This window comes from Petromyzon marinus, chromosome 52 (genome assembly GCF_048934315.1).
Source record: "Petromyzon marinus isolate PM22_M1 ecotype Great Lakes invasive population chromosome 52, UKy_Petmar_22M1.pri1.0, whole genome shotgun sequence".
Taxonomy (NCBI): domain Eukaryota; kingdom Metazoa; phylum Chordata; class Hyperoartia; order Petromyzontiformes; family Petromyzontidae; genus Petromyzon; species Petromyzon marinus.
Window position 1 is genome coordinate 8,481,358 of NC_133718.1, and position 18,593 is coordinate 8,499,950.

Consider the following 18,593-nt stretch of genomic DNA (forward strand, 5'->3'; position numbering starts at 1 on the left):
TAGGTCAGTGGTTCTCACCAGGAGGTTACGCGGTGTCCCTAGGGGGTAAGTGTGCCTTAGACTGCCACATTCATTGTGCTTAATGTGCTCACACGATTGATGTCCATTATTCATACATTTATTTCTCAGAACCAAGTTGGGTCAGGCACAGCGGAGGGAGGTAACTCAGTTGAAACTAATTTTAACAAAGGGGGGTTACATCAGTCGCCAAAAATGTTGAGAACCACTGCTCGAAAGGTAACTTGGGTCATGAGAGCAATGGATAGCAGCACTGTCTGTGTGTGTTTATTCGGGCTCGTTGCAAAATGAAAAGTGATGGTTCGTTCGGTGCGTTGACTCAGCTTGACAAGTCGTACGTCGCATTTAAACACCGGAGATGAAATTCTATAGCCAAGGTGGAATAAGAGTGGAGTTGGACGTGGTGGTGGTGGTAAAGGAAGTATTGAGATAGTGGGATTGCCGGCACAACTATAAACTCAATTCGGGCCTGATTATGGTGATGTTATGATGACGATGAGAGAGCATTGCCCAGACTTATCGCCTCTTCTTTTCTTGTTCCAATGCTGAATACCCCCCCCCCCCCCCCACAAAACAATAAACACAATAAACACTTGCCACCGTTACAGGCGACCAAACAGATTTTCGTTTAAAACAAAACACGTTGAACACGGTCTTTTATTTTTTGGCAACGATGTTTTTTTTTTAAATAATCATTTAAAGCTTTACATCCCAAACAACAACAACAGCAATAATAACAACAACGGCCCGCACATTCTAACGCGAAAGGGCACGTGCCCAATTTGATGACTGCATGCGTTGCTGTTCCGATTCGCGGTCCGAGAGAGCCCTCCCCGCCGTGGTCTCTAAAACCAGCTTAATGGGAACCGCATGGCGTTCGATGTTTGGCATTTTGTGAGTTCGGGGATGGCAGGGGGAGTTGAGTCAACGATGTTTTAAAACAACACTCGGGCCGAACCATCCGCTCCGCACTTGGCAGGGGGTGACGTCTGCGGTGCAAAGTGGATTTGTAAAGCAGCTCGCTGCGTGTCCGAGAACGGAGTGGAGTCGGTTGGATTGCTCAGCGTTGTTGGTGGGGGTGGGGTGGAGGGTGACACGTTTGGCTGCTTCGCGATGGTTGAGCCTCAACGTTATTTAAAGGGCTCCTGGATTCGTGGCGTTATTTTGACGCCCGCTGTGAGAACTCGCTCACGTCATCTCACCACCGCACGCAGTCGCTGCAGTGCGCGCGCACGCACGCGCACGGGAAAGACAGCGCGCAAGGCAGCCGCCTCTGGCTCGTTGTGATTGCACGCGCATTGGGGATTGGATGCACCCATCATCATCATCCCCGCCCCTCCTCTGATACGATTCCCAACAAGAGGCGGCTGGCTACTCTATAAATAGAGCAGCTTCGTCCTGTTTATTTCTATTGACGTATCTAGGCTGTAGCAGCAGCAGAATCCACAACATTCACAACATCAACAGCCACCGCAGCAACAGCAGCAGCATGTGTCTCATCAGCGGCTACCTCCTCCTGTGTCTGCTCTGCACTGCGGCTGTCCGTGGTAAGACGAAGACAAATTCTCTCTGCTCCGTGCTGCGTGTTGAACGCGCGCGACTCTGATGCATTGTTTGGCGATGTGTGCGCGCGTAACGTATCGTAAAGCAATGTGATGGCAAGTCTGTGTGTTTTTTGTGCATTGTCGGCTGACCGTGTGTGTGTTTTGTGCATCGTTCAGTATTGTAATCGCAGCCTGTGTTTTGTGCATTGTCGGCTCTGTGTCCGTATTGTAAGCTTTGTGTGTATTGTAAACCGACGCAACTGGACGCGTTTGTCAATGTGTATTGTAGGCTACGCGTGTGTGTTGTGGGGAGCGGTAGTAGAGCGTAACGAACCCGGCAACCCGGGTTCGATTCCCGCTCACGGCCAACACCAAGTAACGATTATCTGAACCGGTCCTGGGTCCCCCCTAGTACCTGGTGCGGTGCGTAATCGTCGCCACTTGGGAGACAAAGGCGGCCGGGTGTGGTGCTGGGCCACCCACCCCCACGTGTGCCGTGCCGGCCTTCACAGGTGCTGCTCGCTAACAGCACTTGCCCCTACGGTCTATTAAAGGCTACACGGGGGATCTTGTATTGTGAGCAAGCGTACTGCCTTGCGTGGGCTATGTTTGTGTATTGCACGCTGTGTCTGTATTGCAAGCGGTGTATGTCTATACTTAAAACAACGTGCACTATTTTAGGGCATTGTAGGCTACGTGATTGTTGTATTGCAAGCAATGAGAGTGCTGTGATACACAGTGTGTGCGTGTTTATTGTAGGGCTATATGTGGTTAAGTGTTTGTCCATTGTTATAGGCTGTGAGTGTAATCCACAATACTGTAGAGGTTTTTGGGTTAGATCGCGTAAATGTGTGTCGTTAAAGCCGCCACCACCCGACACAGCCAGCTTTGTAAGGTGCGTCGCATAAACAAAACGCGCCAATTTGGTACTAGTTCAGCACGATTTGGCATGTTTTGTGACGAATTTGCGTGTTTAGTTACACGCGAGAAACCTTACTAATTGGTTGTGTCGGGTGGTGACCGATTTAACGACACACATTTACGCGATCTAACCCATATCATGGGTAACATTGTGTCGCGAAATGCTACTGCGTGTTAAACTACGGCTGGTAATGTCGGCTAAGTTTCTTGTCGAGCCACTGCTGGATAAAATGCCTCTCTCAACGCCGTGCCAATGGTGGGTTCGGGTTGTTTGACCATACTTCACCACGACGGTCAAGGCCGACCGGTACGGCGCAGGTGGGTGCCCAAGACTGGCACAGATTGAACTCTGTAACTGGATGTTGGCCGTGGCCGGGAATTCGAACTTGGGTCACCATCGGGTTCAGTGCGAGGGCCACTGATCCACCGTTCTTCCTGTGTATTATATACTGCACAGTATTGTATCTTGTAGGACGCCGATAAAGGACTGCATGTTCACCTTGCACGGTATTTGATGTACACAGTAGCGCGCAGAGTGCAAGTAATACAATGTTACCATTTTTTCTAGAGAGATTCATAATTCGAATCGCAAATTCCCCGTCTGGAAATCCTTATGCGGCACAGTAATCGAAAATTCCGCAATGTTACCGCGTGATATTAATTGCAACGCAGCACTGCTGTGGCACATGGCCATACGCGTGCAGCACACGAACACGGAGCCGATATACAATGGTGGGTCAATGAACACAAGACAAAGGTCCCCCGTGTGGCGTTAACAGACTGTTGGGGCAAGTGCTGTTAGCGAGTAGCAAGCACCTATGGGTGACCAGCACTACGCTCGGGCCGCCTTTGTCTCTCCCAACGGCGACGCTTATATATAACGCACCAAGCTACTATTTTGAGGCTGTCGAACTAGGGGATGGCCCAGAACCGGTTCAGATAATCTAACTCGTGCACACACACACACACACAAGCGAGTACATTGTTGTTGTAACGTTCTGACCCCGTGCCTCTTCTGGGCATTCTGAAAAAAAGAGCTTTATAGCTCTTCTAATTTCTCCGGTTATAAATAAACATTCCGATTCTGTAATTTTCGTGTTGCTTCCCACGTGCGAGTAGGCGACATTAGCAACGACACAACACGTGCACGCATTTGCCATGAGATCACCGGACGGATCATTGCCCCGTACGCACGCTGAGGTTATCCGGGACAAAGCCCTCGGGGCAATTCCACTGCTGGATGAGCCCCCCCCCCCGAATGATTAAACGTTCCTTTGATTGTCACGAGGTGGTGTTCTGTCGTCCCTGAATGTCTATCGTTATTCATATATACGGAATACTATACGTTAATTTAGAAGTCCTCACTGCTGGTGAGACCCAAGAATGTTGGAACAGGGCCACAAGTTTGCACGTTTGAACTCCTGGATAATATTGATGTGGATCAAAGAGGAAAACACCCTTATAGGTTGAGACAGAACGGAGCTCTGCTCATTCGTAATTTATATAACTAGGGATGGATTCTACTTAATTTAGAGGAACGCCAATTTTCAACTCCCGTAGGAATAAATGAGATTGTTTTGCAAATGACTTCAAGTGTCCCAGTAGTCGAATTTTGTCCTTAAGCCAGGGGCCACACCTGGGCCACACCTGGGCCACACCTGGGCCACACCTGGGCCACACCTGGGCCACACCTGGGCCACACCTGGGCCACACCTGGGCCACACCTGGGCCACACCTGGGCCACACCTGGGCCACACCTGGGCCACACCTGGGCGCTCGGTTGTGCAACTTAATTGCCTGCAGCTGCTTTGTTCACATCTGAGCCGAGTAATCGCGTGACAAGGACATTACACACGACACGCATTGTCAGAGTCCTGCACAGATCTACATATCGTCTACCGGCTGCTTTAAACGCCATGGGTATTGACACGGTCCGAGCAAGTGCATTGCTATTGTGTGACATTGATATTTAAATAGAAGAATGTTGCCGTTGTTCAGACGAGGCTGAAAGAGTTGCTCATCAATTGACCCTGAACTTCGTCATGGAGATGCTCTCTAGCGGATGTGCACAGTCACCGTGCACAATAAAGGGGTTTTTTTGGGGGGGAGGGGTAGATCGCGTTAATATAAATGTGTCGTGAAACCCACCACCACCCGACACACAGCCAATTGGTTAGGTTTGTTACGCGACTGACAAGCCTTAATAATTGGCCGTGTCGGGTGGTGCGAGTTTAACGACACATTTATGTTTATGCGACCTAACCAAACAAACCTTTTAGCATGGATGATAATATTGGTCGCGAAGACCTACGTGTTAAACCGAGTAACCGTGCTTGACTTTCCACAATGTGGTACACGTTTTATTGACCCTGGAGGGATGGTTGGTTGAGTCAAATCGCGACTCGAGCGCTTCAGCCGCCGTGCCGCGTTGATGGTTTCTCAGACGACCCCAGGCCGTGATATTTATATAAAGATATTTTATATGAAAGGTATTGAACACAAATACAATATACGCTGTGGCACGTACTGTCAAGTGTGCAGGCAGTGTGACTGCACCGCTGGGTTCTATGGACCCGAAGGGGCCCAGGCGTTGGGGTACGAAGAGTGGTGGGGGACATTGGACAGGGAGGGCCTGCCCAATTCTATCCTGGTCACCTACGGTGGCTAGATGTTAACTACCTCGCCTGGTATGCAGGAGGTCGTGGGCTCGAGCGTGTGACCCTGACGCCTGTTGTTTGCGTGTCTCTCTCTCTCTCATCTCGTGGTCACGTGGATTTTTCTCCAAGTCCTCCGGTTTTTCTCTCCACATTTTAGAATCGCGCGTTTAGAGTGTTTGGTTGCTATAAGTTTCCACATGCTACGCCACGTTTGTGGCCAGGTCGCTTCGGGAAAAGAGCTACACAGCTCAGCGGGTCTTACCTGGTAACAATATACACGGCGTAATAGTTTGTAATAGTTTGAAAGAGTTGTTCGGGTTAACGGCACAAAGAATTGTGTCCACTCGAAACCCCAACGGGAGGCCGAACCCAAAAACAAATGTGGATCGCCACAGTACAGGTGAATGTGTAACGAGTACAGGCGATGTGTAACAGGTACAGGTGGATGTGTAACGGGTACGGGTGATGTGTAACGGGTACAGGTGATGTGTAACAGGTACGAGTGATGTGTAACAGGTACGAGTGTGTAACGGGTACAGGTGATGAAGTACAGGTGATGTGTAACGGGTACAGGTGGATGTGTAACGGGTACGGGTGATGTGTAACGGGTACAGGTGATGTGTAACAGGTACGAGTGATGTGTAACGGGTACGAGTGTGCTTTTGCTATCTCCGCTCGGCCCGAGTACCGGTGCGATACACGGAGCCCTCGATTATGCGTAGCATTCATCGCGAAAGCCTCCGTGCTACACTTACTCGCGCGTGACGCTGAGACGGGTAACATTGCTGGACACTGAGTGCGAGGAGCAACGTGAACGCGATGGCGGTATATATTTTTTTACCATTTCAAGCCGCGGAGAGGTAAAGCGTGACCACGGCAACAACATAGGTGTTTGCTTTCACCAAACTCCTTACAGGACCCTTAAACTCTCCCCCCCCCCTCTAACCCTGTGTCCCTCACCTCCCGCATTCTATACATTCCACGGTGAACTCCAGCCGCGGCTGTATTGCTACAAAGTAACAGTTCGAGGGCCCTTTTCAGGACGTCTCGGTGGACGCGTTTGAGCCGGCGCGTGTTCTGACATGTGCGGGGGTCAACGCCTGAACAACCAAAGACCCCCCCCCTCCCTTCCCCCGGTGGAGTCATTTTGGCTTCGAAGTTGCCCTCGCTTGCCTGAGCAACACGCGGCACGATTCCGATGCCCCTTCTCTTACCTGTAGTGGAATGTGGCCCACGTGTGCCGCTGCCTCCCAGTAGCCTCCCACAGTCGCCGTGCGTTCGTGCGTTTCACTCCGCCTGGGGTACGACCACAAGTACAGAAGCAGAGGCTCCACCATGCCTGGCTTCTGCAGTGTCGCTGGGGCGAGTGCTTTTTTGGTGTCGCAGCGCCGGATGAAGACCCCCCCCCCCCCCCCGGTGGCGGCGAGCAAACGCCGCCGATGCGGTGTTTCCGAGCGCCAAGCCAGGCGCCCCCCCATCCTTGTGTGCGTCCCTCGTGCTGACGTTGACACACCACGCCAGGTGAATGATCTCATTCAGATTACGACAGAGGACTGCCTCGGGCAAGGTACACCGGGCTCCCATTTGATGTCTGGACATTGTGGCCAGGAATCGGTCCCATAGCTGTCAACCCATACGGACCCCCATGCTTGTACAGGGAGATTGAGATTTCAGGTACATATGGCGTACAGCCATGCAAAAGAAGCATTGTCTATTTGTTTGTATTTCTCCCTTGTGATTGGACTTTGTAGGATGAACGTTGAGATTTATAAGGGGCATGGAGTGACCAATAAGGTCGGAATTGGTCTAATAACGTAGGACACTGATAAGGGGTTGACAGGAATGCGGTCCCGAGGAAGGAATTGCAACACAGCGAGTTTAGTATTACACCACTCCCTCCCCCGGAACACATTGATAGAGCACTGCACTGCAGACTCGGGCAACCCGAGTTTGATTCCTGGCCACAGGTAATATCCGCCACCAGTCTTGAGCCCCTAAACATCACCACTAAAGCTACACTGACCAGCATGGTGAAGTATGGTCAATCAACCCCCTTAAGCAACTTGGAGTGAGGAGGCTTTCATTTAGCAGAGGATTTACAAAGCAGTATACGTTATTACTATTCATAATGTGCATGTTATGAGTCGCTTCAAGCCAATCGAATTCAACCAAATGAAGGCCTAACCACTTGTTGTGGGTTTTGGGTATTTTTTACTTCACCACGCTGATCTTAGCGGGGTTGGCGTGGGGAGCAGGATCGGTTATGGTATCACTTGCTGCTGATGTCAGCCGTGGCTGTGAATCGTTCTCGGGATTGGTGGGTTCATACCGCAGTGCGCTAACCATGACCGCCGCCACTCTACCGTGTTTGTAAAAACCGTTAATGGACTTTTTATTTATTTTACCTTTTAAAAACCATAAACCATTTTTATTTGACTAGCTGAAGCCCACCGAGCTGCGTAGCCCTTTTTCAGAAGCGACCTGGCCACCAACGATAGCTCACCGAAGTGGCTTATTACAATGTATAAATGTATAGTAGCTAAAGACTCTGAACGCGTGACGTTGATTAAAAATATGGAGGGAAAAACCCGTAGGACCCAGAGAAAAATCCACGCGACCACTGAGAGAGAGACGCAAACTCCAAATATAGAGCAGGCGTCGGGGTCTGGATGGAACCCACGACCTCCTGCACACCAGGCGAGGTAGTTAACATCTCCTAGCCACCGTGATGATGATGATGAGAGAGAGACGCAAACTCCAAATATAGAGCAGGCGTCGGGGTCTGGATCGAACCCACGACCTCCTGCACACCAGACGAGGTAGTTAACATCTTCTAGCCACCGTGATGATGATGAGAGAGACACGCAAACTCCAAATATAGAGGAGGCGTCGGGGTCTGGATCGAACCCACGACCTCCTGCACACCAGGCGAGGTAGTTGACATCTCCTAGCCACCGTGATGATGATGAGAGAGACACACAAACTCTAAATATACAGCAGGCGTCGGGGTCTGGATGGAACCCACAACCTCCTGCACACCAGGCGAGGTAATTAACATCTCCTAGCCACCGTGATGATGATGAGAGAGACACGCAAACTCCAAATATACAGCAGTAGGCGTCAGGGTCTGGATGGAACCCACGACCTCCTGCACACCAGGCGAGGTAGTTAACATCTCAGCCACCGTGGCGTGTCCTTCATTAATATCCCTGTACCCCTCTCAGGTGAGGAGTCGTGTGATCCAAACCCGTGCGACAACGGTGGAACGTGCCTGCTGGACTCCACTAAGGACAGCATCACCTCCGCGTACCTGTGCATCTGCCCCGGAAATTTCACCGGGCCAAATTGCTCCTTTTCCAGTAAAGACAATGGTGAGTTCACACTCACGTGTGTGTGTGTGCGTGTGTGTACGTGTGTGTACGTCTGTGTTGTGGGGAGCGGTAGCGTAGCGGTTAGCGCGCTGTGCTACGAACCTGGCGACCCGAGTTCGATTCCCTCTTACGACCAACACGTAGTGACGATTATCTGAATTGGTCCTGGGCCTTCCCTAGGTCGACTCGGCCTCAAATAAGTACCAGGTGCGATGTGTACACATCGCCACTGTGGAGACAAAGGCGGCCGGGGGTGGTGCTGGCCACCCAACGCCCCCCCCCCCCTTGTGTGCCGTTCTGGCCTTCATAGGTGCTCGCTTACAGCACTTGCCCCAACAGTCTGTTAAGGTTATACAGGGGATCTTTGTCTTTGTACATATGTTGAACTTCTTTCGCACGGTACGTAGCCAACCGTCGTACTAATCAGTGGCGAGTGACATCCCGCCGCCCCCTCCTCTTCACCGCGCCGTGCTGACCATCGTGAAAACGTGACACATTTGTTTAACCAACGGCGTACCGTGTGCTGTAATTGGTCATAATTAGATATTATAATCGTTTGTTTATGTTTTGAAGGGAAAGACATTTTTTTGTAAAAGTCAGTTTGCTTGTGAACATATTTTTTGTTCCGTTATGATCCTTAACCGTGTACAGTACGTGGTTTTATAAACACGCCTTCCCCGACCCTGATATGTAGGAGAACGGCACAAGTACACGGCATGAATCATTAGCACCGACTCGATTTATAAACCTCGCTGATGTACGTTATTTTCCCTCCCAGTTAAACCTTTTCTCCTTCCGTGTCAAGTTCATCGTTAGGTCTTTGTAGATACTCGGCGGCGCGAGAAATTGGATGGACAGTGCCATTTGCTTGGTAGGCATGAACATACATCACCGTCACCTGTCACAGGGAGGTGATCGTAACTCACAGATTCATCTGCTGAGCTGCGTGCAAAATGTATTTCGGTGGCTGCGAGTAAACCCGTCTTCTCGGCAATACAGGACGCACGTTTCCCCTGCTGTTGTTAAAATAAAAGGTTGGCGATGCGTCTTATAATCCGGTGGCTGTGTGCGCGCGCACGTCTCGGCCCAGATTTGTGTCACTTTATTGTTACCATGGGACGAGGTTTCGAGTGTGCGTCTTGCATTCCGGAGAATATTTTAATCCAGAGAGAGCGGTAATATCGCGTGTTTTAGAGTTCACCGTTTGGTGATGGAAGTCTGTGATATTGCAGAGAGGGCTTTTGGTAAATGAAACATGTCTTGAATCCCGTCACTCGACGTTGCGTGGCATCGCGCTGGGGAACGGCACCAGAAGATGACACCCCAGGACTATTTCTGGAGACATCACGGGAACGGCCTCTTATCCAATATTAGTCGGCGCTCCTCCAAACTCGTCCGGAGGAGGAGTAGGAGGAGTGCCGAGTATAAACTTGTTCAATGCCCCCCAACTGAATGCAACGGCAAAGCTTTTCTTTTTCAAGCAAATAAAGACGTACTGCGAGAATCTGATCAACCCGTGACCGCGTACGCTCTCCTAGGCGGCTTGTGGGTTACTCTGGGCCACCAACACGTACAGTGATTGTCATGGTGTTGTTTCACCGAAGGAGGTCCGACCATGATTTATGCACTTTTCTTGAAACGGGGAGGCGTCTTGGCCACGTGGTTGTCCTTGAAAACAGCGGATAGGGCACAAGACTACCCTCACCTGCAGGCATCTGCTGATGTCAAAACAAAACTTAACCAAAGTCGGGTGGGCTGTTATGTTCGTTGAACATCTTTTCGCGCCGTACCTACGGTAGCCAACCGCGCTAATCGGAGGCACGGGGGAAAGACGACAAACTTAACACAAAACGATGTTGCGGGAAAATGGCACCGCGTAACTTCGGATTGAATTCCCATTTGCATCGCGTTTCCTGCCGAGATCCTTTGCACGTGTGTACAGCCATTTTTTGTCAATTCACTGTTGGGTGGGAGTTCTAAAGAAATTAGTTTCCAACCTAGATTTAAAAGTGCATAGCTCCAGTGGCTTCCTCCTATTAAAGACTCGACCTAGGGAAAACCGGCCACCTTGATCGAAGAACTCGCTCAACCCGGAGACCCAAACCGGCACTAGAAGGAAGTGTGCTGTCTCCGCTCCCCTCCCGATGGTGTCATGATTATGACGCCATCTCGCGGACTATCACGCGTCCCGCGCTGTATGACCTGACCTCGCCATGCGTTTTGAAGCGTAACGTTGTTATTATTATCATTGCCAATTAAATGCTTCTGACGGCAAACGCACGTTGCCACAGCCTAACGGAATCTGTGCGTACGCGCCATTCTCCTTCCCTCGTTTCTGCTTGGTGGGAGTTTTGTGACCGTCTCTGTTGCTGTGGCGTGCGTCTGGACTGGTTCGCAGGAAATCCACAAGAGGCGTCTGGCTCGGATCTGCCAGGTAGGCCGACCGATCACTTCTCCCATCGCCACTCGCGTCTTCCACGCGTGCTTTCATTTACCTGCTCGCGCTGCGCCGACGAATGAATACGAATACATATGTACATACCGCGCAGGATATGTTTTGTGAGAGTCGCAGATCTACGAGAGTCGCAGACGCGTCGCAAAGCCGGACACTGTTCTTTATTGTATTTTAAAAAAAGATATCTACTGGCCGAAAAGGCTGCGTGGTTTTATTCGGCTACGTACGGCTTGCCGCTGGCGACGCCGGGCGTGCGTGGAGTTTACGTTAAAGACCCCCCTGAGATGTATAAACACGGGTCGGCTATCGTCATGACGTTCTCACAAATCTCAACTTCGGATGTTAACCGTTTAGGAATTATATAACGACCGTCCCTTGTAAATACGCTCATCCAGGCCTCTCGCCCACACCCAACCCGGCCACCAAGGATGCTGCCGTGGTGCGCTGGACCTGCAACCCAGAGGTCGCTGGTTCAGTCTCCTGGCGCGGCAGTTGAAATGTTGGCGCAAGCTTCTTAAAATGCCCCCACGCCCCCCTCTGTTCACCACAGCCAGTCGATCGGCTGGACGCGTGTGGTGGAGTAGAGGATGTGCACTTCCAAGATGCCTGGCCGGCATGGAAGAGTAGGCCAAAATGACCTTCAATAGAGGGGCTGTCTAGGGCACCCTGGAGTGGGAGGCCCTTCTGCCAGCAGTGGTACGTGCGAGCGAGTGATAGCAGAGCTAATAATATATATACGCACCGTATAATACGTACGGCGCAGCGTGCGTTCTTTGGTTCACCACTTCGGGGGGTATCCAATTGTGCCGTTGGCGTCGTGCGACGAGATTGTAAATCTGTTGTGGATCTTGAGCACCCTAAAAAAAAAATAAGCGTGGTGCGTAAACAAGACAAAAAAACATTTTTAATCCGTTTGCACGACAGTTTGATATGCTGGGATGCGCCGCCGCGCCGTATAAAATACGTTTTTCACGCGTGACCCGTTTGAAATTTGTTGTTGGGATGGACCGTAAATGTATTGTTTTGATCTACTGGCCATCCCTCCACCCGCGTTGTAAATAATGAATCGTCGCCATATGTCCCCTGTTGCCCGCTTGGGAAATGGGCCGCAGACTAAACGCGGTCATTTGCATGCAGAGTGGGAAGACGAGGAACGCGATTTTTTGACAACGCTCGTAAATAATTCTCCGCGTTCGCATCTCATTTGCCAAGCGAGGGCACCCACCCTCCTCCTCCTTGGCTTGTGCCACTGACGTTCATTAAACACAGACGAAGGAACAAAGCACCTAAAGATATGGTGTTGTCATTGTCATCGTCCTCCTCGTCGTCGTCATTGTCATCGTCCATCCCTTAAAGTCATTTGCATGGCGCAGCCTGATGCCATCGGACACCTTCCCTGCAATCCTCTCGCCGGTAGCCGCGACACACCGGCACGGCCCCGCCAGAATTCGAGACTTGCCGGACCTCGCCACCGGTGGGGTGCTCGGCAATGGGGAAGGGATTTCGAATGCAGAGCCGGATTATCCCAGTAGCACAAGTAGCTGCCACGTGTAGTAGCTACAGGCCCCGCACTTTCAAGGGCCCTGCGCTAAATGCTTTCAAGCTATCAATTCTGTTTCAGTGATTTTGCACTTGCTCTATTACTATAGTACTATACCGCCTTCGACTTTTATGAACGACTGGGTGTTTAAGGTTAGCGATTTGTCGCATTATCTGGCTGTTTAGCAAATGAAAACATCCAATTACTTAACTATGCAAGTTAAAAATGTGTTTTTAATATTTGAGTTTTTTTTTTATTTGGGGCCCCTTTATAACGTCATGCTACAGGCCCCGCACTAGCTTAATCCAGCACTGCTGGAACGTGATTCTGTAACGTGGCCTCCCGCAAGCTGTCCGTCCCAACTTGGGTGGGGCGCACCGCCGTCGTGGGGGAGATCTTACGGCATGTGACTCTTCGCCTCCCGACGGCACAATTCAAATTTAATTGAAGGACAAAACTGCCTGTTTTCAAGATTCGGTAGCCGTCTATGAGTTGTTATCCCCCTAGACAGCGCCACCCCCTCCGTGCCCCCCCCCACAAATATATCAAAGCTAAATTACCGTCGTGTATCGTTTAAACGACCCTCTCATTTATTACGTTTTGCAAAGACCACAATTGACAACGGTGCTGCTAAGGACGGGCAATGGGGGAGAGTCGACGGCGGTGGAACGGGTGTGGACCCAAGATAGAAACGTGCGTTTTGGTTATTTTGATTATTTGGCTGCGATTTTAAACTTCTGCATGATACGTTACTTCGTTGAGCGATCATTTGTGGCCAGGTCACTTTTGAAAAAGAAGCTAAATAGCTCGGTGGCCTTTACCTGGTAAAATAAAATAAAACATTTTTTTTATATTTTTAGAGATTGGCTTACCTTTCCTATACTTTGCATGCCTATCGTGTTTTTGCACTGTTTTTTTAACTTTCTTTTTGACCCGCACCTACTGGTCATCTGTGAAAAAAAAGAGCTTTACAGCTCATCGGATTCCTCCAGTACAAATACATAGTCCGATTCTGCATCAATCTGCGGCCGTTCTTCCCATGAAAGCGCTCCGACTCGAGCGTCATTTACGGTTGGTAAAATAGTTTGGGAAATAACGATGCCAAATATAGCGGAGCCCGAGTTGCTGTTTTGAAGCTTTAAAAGTTCTAACTTGGCGGCAGCCAGCGCAGCCCGCGCGTGGTGGAGGAGCGCCGGTAACGCGACGTCAAGTCGACGCCGCTCAGCTGTGTTTGCGTCTCCGGTACTCGAATGCCATGATTATTAAGCGGGGCCTCGTGGTTTTTGAAGGCTTGTGCGCTAATGGGCATGCCATGGATCTCTGTAAGTAAAACAAAAAACAATCCTGCTTTGTGTAATTATCTCGGAATGTAGGTTATGTCGGTTATTTCCAGAGCCATTATGTGTAATTAATATTGGTTTGCTGCACAGAGCGGTTTTAGAAGTCGGACCTTAAGATTTATTTGTGTGTTTTTTATTTTCCACTCTTAATGAAAGTTGCAATGCACTTGGATTTGTATGCGTTTCCAATTCCACATCCCTTTTATAATAAGTAATATTTAAAATAAGTAATATTTAAATACACGCTTTAATGAAATGTACCGTCTCTAGTAATGGCAGAACTCCACGACTCCAGGAAGTGGCCCCGAAGCTTGCCACAACGTAAGGGGGACCGTGACCAATTACAGCCAACGTCAGTTGACGATGGACAATTAGACCCAAGGCGAAACATAACATATAAAAAATAATGTTTTAAAAATATATATATTTTTAAATTATAGAATATTGTATTGTCATCAGTATGACATAGGTATACCAAGTTTGCAGTCGATAGCACATTGGGAAGTGGGTTAAAATTGAGTTACAAGATTTGAGTATACAACGACAACAACAACAGGCAGAATGAGTTAATGGAAAGCGTGTAAAATAGTTGTGGGACATGAAACATGTTTTTGCATGTGAAAAGAAATCGTATTGGATAACTTTAAAGCATTCAAGATCTGCTCCCCGGTAGGCAGCGGTGTGCCATCACGTTCCCTTTCAAGTCGGGCTCGAACAGACCCACAATGAATGCACCGCGCGTTGTGAAGGGGCCGGTGTTGCATGGACCCTGTTCAATTTGACGTGCGCAGACGCGAGGGAGTCATCGTCGTGGCTTCATCGCCATTAACTATTTTCATGGAACTGAACTCTTTTTATTTTTTATTTTACCGAGTAAAGCCCACTGAGCTATGTAGCTTCTTTTTCAGAAGCGACCTGGCCACAAATGATAACGCAACGAAGTGGCTTATCACGTGGAAATGTATAACGGCCGAATACTCTGAACGCGTGATGTGATTCTAAATGTGGAGGGGGGGGGAACCTGCAGGACCCCGAGAAAAATCCACGCTGCCACGGGGAGAACGACGCATGCTCCAAACATAGAGGCGTCGTGTCGTGTATACCAGGCGAGGTAGTTAACATCTCGCCACCGTGGCACCCCGGGGCGGTAAGGGTGCCTCACTGGGCACTTGCACGGTGCAGTAACGGCAGACTCTCTGAGCTGCGAATTTGCTGCCAGTTGTGGTGTGGGGCATTGTCAATCGCAGAGCTTCCTGTGGCTGTATTCCAAAATATTATCGGTAAGAACCTTGTGTACAGGGCTTAAGACTGCTGTTTTTGTGTTTGCCATGCTCAGCTGGCTTTGCTCTCGGTTTGTTTATTTGCCGACACGTGTCCCCGCGTGCGACCGTGTCGCCGTCTGTGAGCGCCGTGTCACTCCCCGCGCCGTGGTGCCTCTGCTTCTCCACCCCCTCCGCAGGTCCCTGCTCACCCAATCCGTGCCACAACTCTGGGGAGTGTCACGTCAGCCTGGCTCCGAGGGGCGACGCCTTCGCCGACTACGCGTGCGAGTGCCCACGCGGATTCGATGGCATTCACTGTCAACACAGTAAGTGCGATTTCGCAACACCAGTTCTTCTTCACCTTCTACCGCAGCCTTTGGTTCTCAGAAAGGGCATCGCGCACCCCCCACGGGTGCACGTGCACCCCAGGTTAAGAGCCACCGCACTACACCGATGCGCCGTCCGTGTCGACGCCGCTGCAGACGCAGGTTCACGCAGCCAGCCGAGGCTTGTGTGGCTCCTCCTAGATTGCCTGGCCATCGAAATGAAGACGGTGGTGGTCACTGCGTCGCACGCTTTCAGGTGCGCCCCTGCGGCCGTCCGGAACCGCGCTTCTTTCCGATATTAGGAAGCCACTGGATGCGTGCACTTTAAATAATCTGGATTGAAAACTCATTCCTTTAGAACTGATTTTTTTTGTGGTTAGTTTGTCCTCCTTTCCCCGCACCTCCGATTAGCTACGTACGGCGTGAAAGAAGTTCAACACGCGTACATAGATGACTGTGACTCGCATTCTGCTGCAACTGCTGCTGACGGTCCATCGATGCTACCGCTGCATTATGAGGTGGGCGGGTGGCGTGGGGCTCGCAGGGCCGAGTCCACCACGAACCTCTCCGTCGGCTCGAGCGCTATCCACACACCGCCTACGAAGCGATCTCTGTAAGCCGCACTCGGCGAGAGAGTGCAGGGTCACCACGAGCAGAGCACGTGGGTGGCGCGGTCGGTGAACGCTGCTCGCGACGACCCTTGCGCCCTCTCGTTTCTGAACAATTGTGACGGCAAAGAAAGATCTTTTTAAAATGTATTCAAATACTTTCGGCGCCCTCTCGCCCCGCTAAAATAATATTTTGACCACGGCCTGCCACGCCGTGGTCTTGGAGCGTGCTCGGCTTGTGGCGGTGCGCTCGTGGTGATGGGGGTCACCTGACGGTGTCGCGCGGGGGGGGGCCGCTACGCCGCGGCCAGGTGGCCCGGCGACCGGCGACGCGGCACGAGGAGCGCCGCCAACGCGGCTCTCCGCGGCTGGGCCAGCGGCCGGCATTGGCTGTCGTCTCCACAGATGAAACGATAAAACAACGTTGGCTTTCTGACCCTTGCCACCATCAACAACGGGAGTGTATGTCGAATTTATTTGGCGCCATACGTAGCCAGCCGTGCTAATCGGTAAGTGCGTGGGGGGGGGGGGGACGACGACAATACTAGCCACAGAAGTAGTTTTAAACAGCTGAGTTTTAAATCTAGATGATTTAAAAATGCATCGCTCCAGTGACTTCCTCAACGGAATTACTGTAACACCTGACCGGTGTTAGTGTTGTGGCCGGTATGTTCCCGGGCAGCACTGCAACACCACCCACGTGAAGGGCTGTGACTCTTTGCCTGCGATGTCATTGCGCGCGTGCTTGTTGGTCGTGAGACTTCATTGTTTCCTTATTCACGAGACACGTAAGCCAACTTGCACGGTTGCACGTGAAGATCCTGGCACTGGATCCCACGACGGTTAATACATCACTCGGTTTGCCTACAGTGTGTGTGTGTTATAAGTGATTAATTAATAGCGAATTAAGACAATGATTAATATTGGTTCATCTACTACTGGGGAAAGTGGATGCATCAACATGTCCATTTGCATCATCTTCTAGCCGTACAATTCACGGTTGAGACGTTACTTATTACATGAAGCAAGCGAAAGGCTGTGAGTTTATATCCCCACCCAGTGCTAAATCATCTTTATCTCGCTCTCAGAGTTAAAATAAATACCGTTTTGTGTACACTACTAATTAATGACCAAAAAAAATACACAAATAATATTCTACTGCTTACCAAAGGATTAGCAAGGGTTTCTTAGCAGACGCGATGAATACAGTACCAGTGAATCAATCGCTGCTGTTAAAAGTACGATGGTAAAACATTTACCGAAAGTACACTTAACTTGCTAAAAATCTATGGACAAAACATCGTCACGTAAGATCCCCTTGTTTTGCATTCGCTGGAATGGAGCCATAATCCGTTCCTCGTGTCGGTCTGAAAGCCTACTAAGGTTTCTTGGAACTTGTATCTCAAGCCTCAAGTTGGCCTCGTGAGCTCCCTCATTGCTTACCCAATGACACATCACATTCAGATTAAAAAAAACTAATTTCTTTAAAACTGCCTTTTTGTGGTTTAATTTGTTGTCCTTCCTCCACGCACACCCCCGATTGGGACGGTTGGCTACGTACGGCGCGAAAGAAGTTCAACACGCGTGCTTCTCAGTGGGGCACCTGGGTCTGTCCCGTGTCCTTCTGCCAGCCAGCGAGCCTTCGACACTTCACGTTGACTCAAAGTGCACCTGGCCTGGCACAGGCACCGTGGTGACTTAGAGGGCGAATGGCGAGATGTTGATGATTGTGCGTCTGGTGTAGGTCACCCACCCTCTTCGTGTGCCGTGCCGGCCTTTTATAGGTGCTCGCTAACAGCACTTGCCCCTACAGTCTGTTAAGGCTACACGGGGGATCTTTGTTTTTGTCTTTGTTTTTTTTGTGTGTCTGAGAGATTGTGTGCGCGAGCGAGAATGTGAGCGCGTGTCCGTGGGAGTGTGATGCGTGTACCTCTCCGTAGCGCAGTGGGGGTGTTCGGCCAAGCGGCTCCGTGCTGTTGCCAGCCACGGGCCCCATGAGAGGGGGAACGAGGCTCCAGAACCCAGCGGGTTCTTCTTAACCTTTTACTGCAAACCTTGCAACCCCTTTGGTTCTCAATCCTAAAAAAAAAAAAGTACAATGTTAATAAACACATCGGGGTTTGATGAAACCAAGTAAGGTGTAACTTCGGTGCCCGTGCTCAGTTTGTGTTTTCGATGATTCGCCTTCGAAAAAAAACAAAAATCTGGCCACGTGTCGCTGCCCCCAGAAAGGGCGTCTCGCAGGGGCTGCAGCAGCGTGCAGCCCAGGTGAAGAAGGTCCGCTGGCGTGGAGAGAGACGGCGACGGGATGCGAGCGCGTGACTCATTCCGTCGTGGCCCGCCGTGGCCTGCCGTGCACAATGAGAGTACTGTCGAGTCAAAACCAAACTTTGTGAGTCACGAAAATAGCTTTCCGAGCCACGTCTTCAAAGAGTGCTTGGCCGCTGATATCAATATCCACGCGATGATGGTAAGCCGCTCCGTTGCGCTATCGCAAATGATGGCCACGTCGCTACCGATAAATAATCTAATAGCTCAGTGGGTCTTACCT

At 50.4% G+C, this 18,593-nt stretch overlaps 1 protein-coding gene across 1 annotated transcript in view; it reads left to right on the forward strand.

Annotated features, from left to right (window-relative positions):
• The first annotated feature begins 1,119 nt into the window (after positions 1-1,119).
• EDIL3 (EGF like repeats and discoidin domains 3) overlaps positions 1,120-18,593 on the forward strand; it is a 33,217-nt gene continuing 15,743 nt past the window's right edge. The window contains exons 1-4 of the mRNA XM_032973705.2: positions 1,120-1,565; positions 8,365-8,511; positions 10,910-10,945; positions 15,306-15,434. Coding sequence (XP_032829596.2) covers positions 1,508-1,565; positions 8,365-8,511; positions 10,910-10,945; positions 15,306-15,434 — 370 coding nt within the window. The 5' untranslated portion in view covers positions 1,120-1,507. The remainder of the gene's footprint in view (positions 1,566-8,364; positions 8,512-10,909; positions 10,946-15,305; positions 15,435-18,593) is intronic.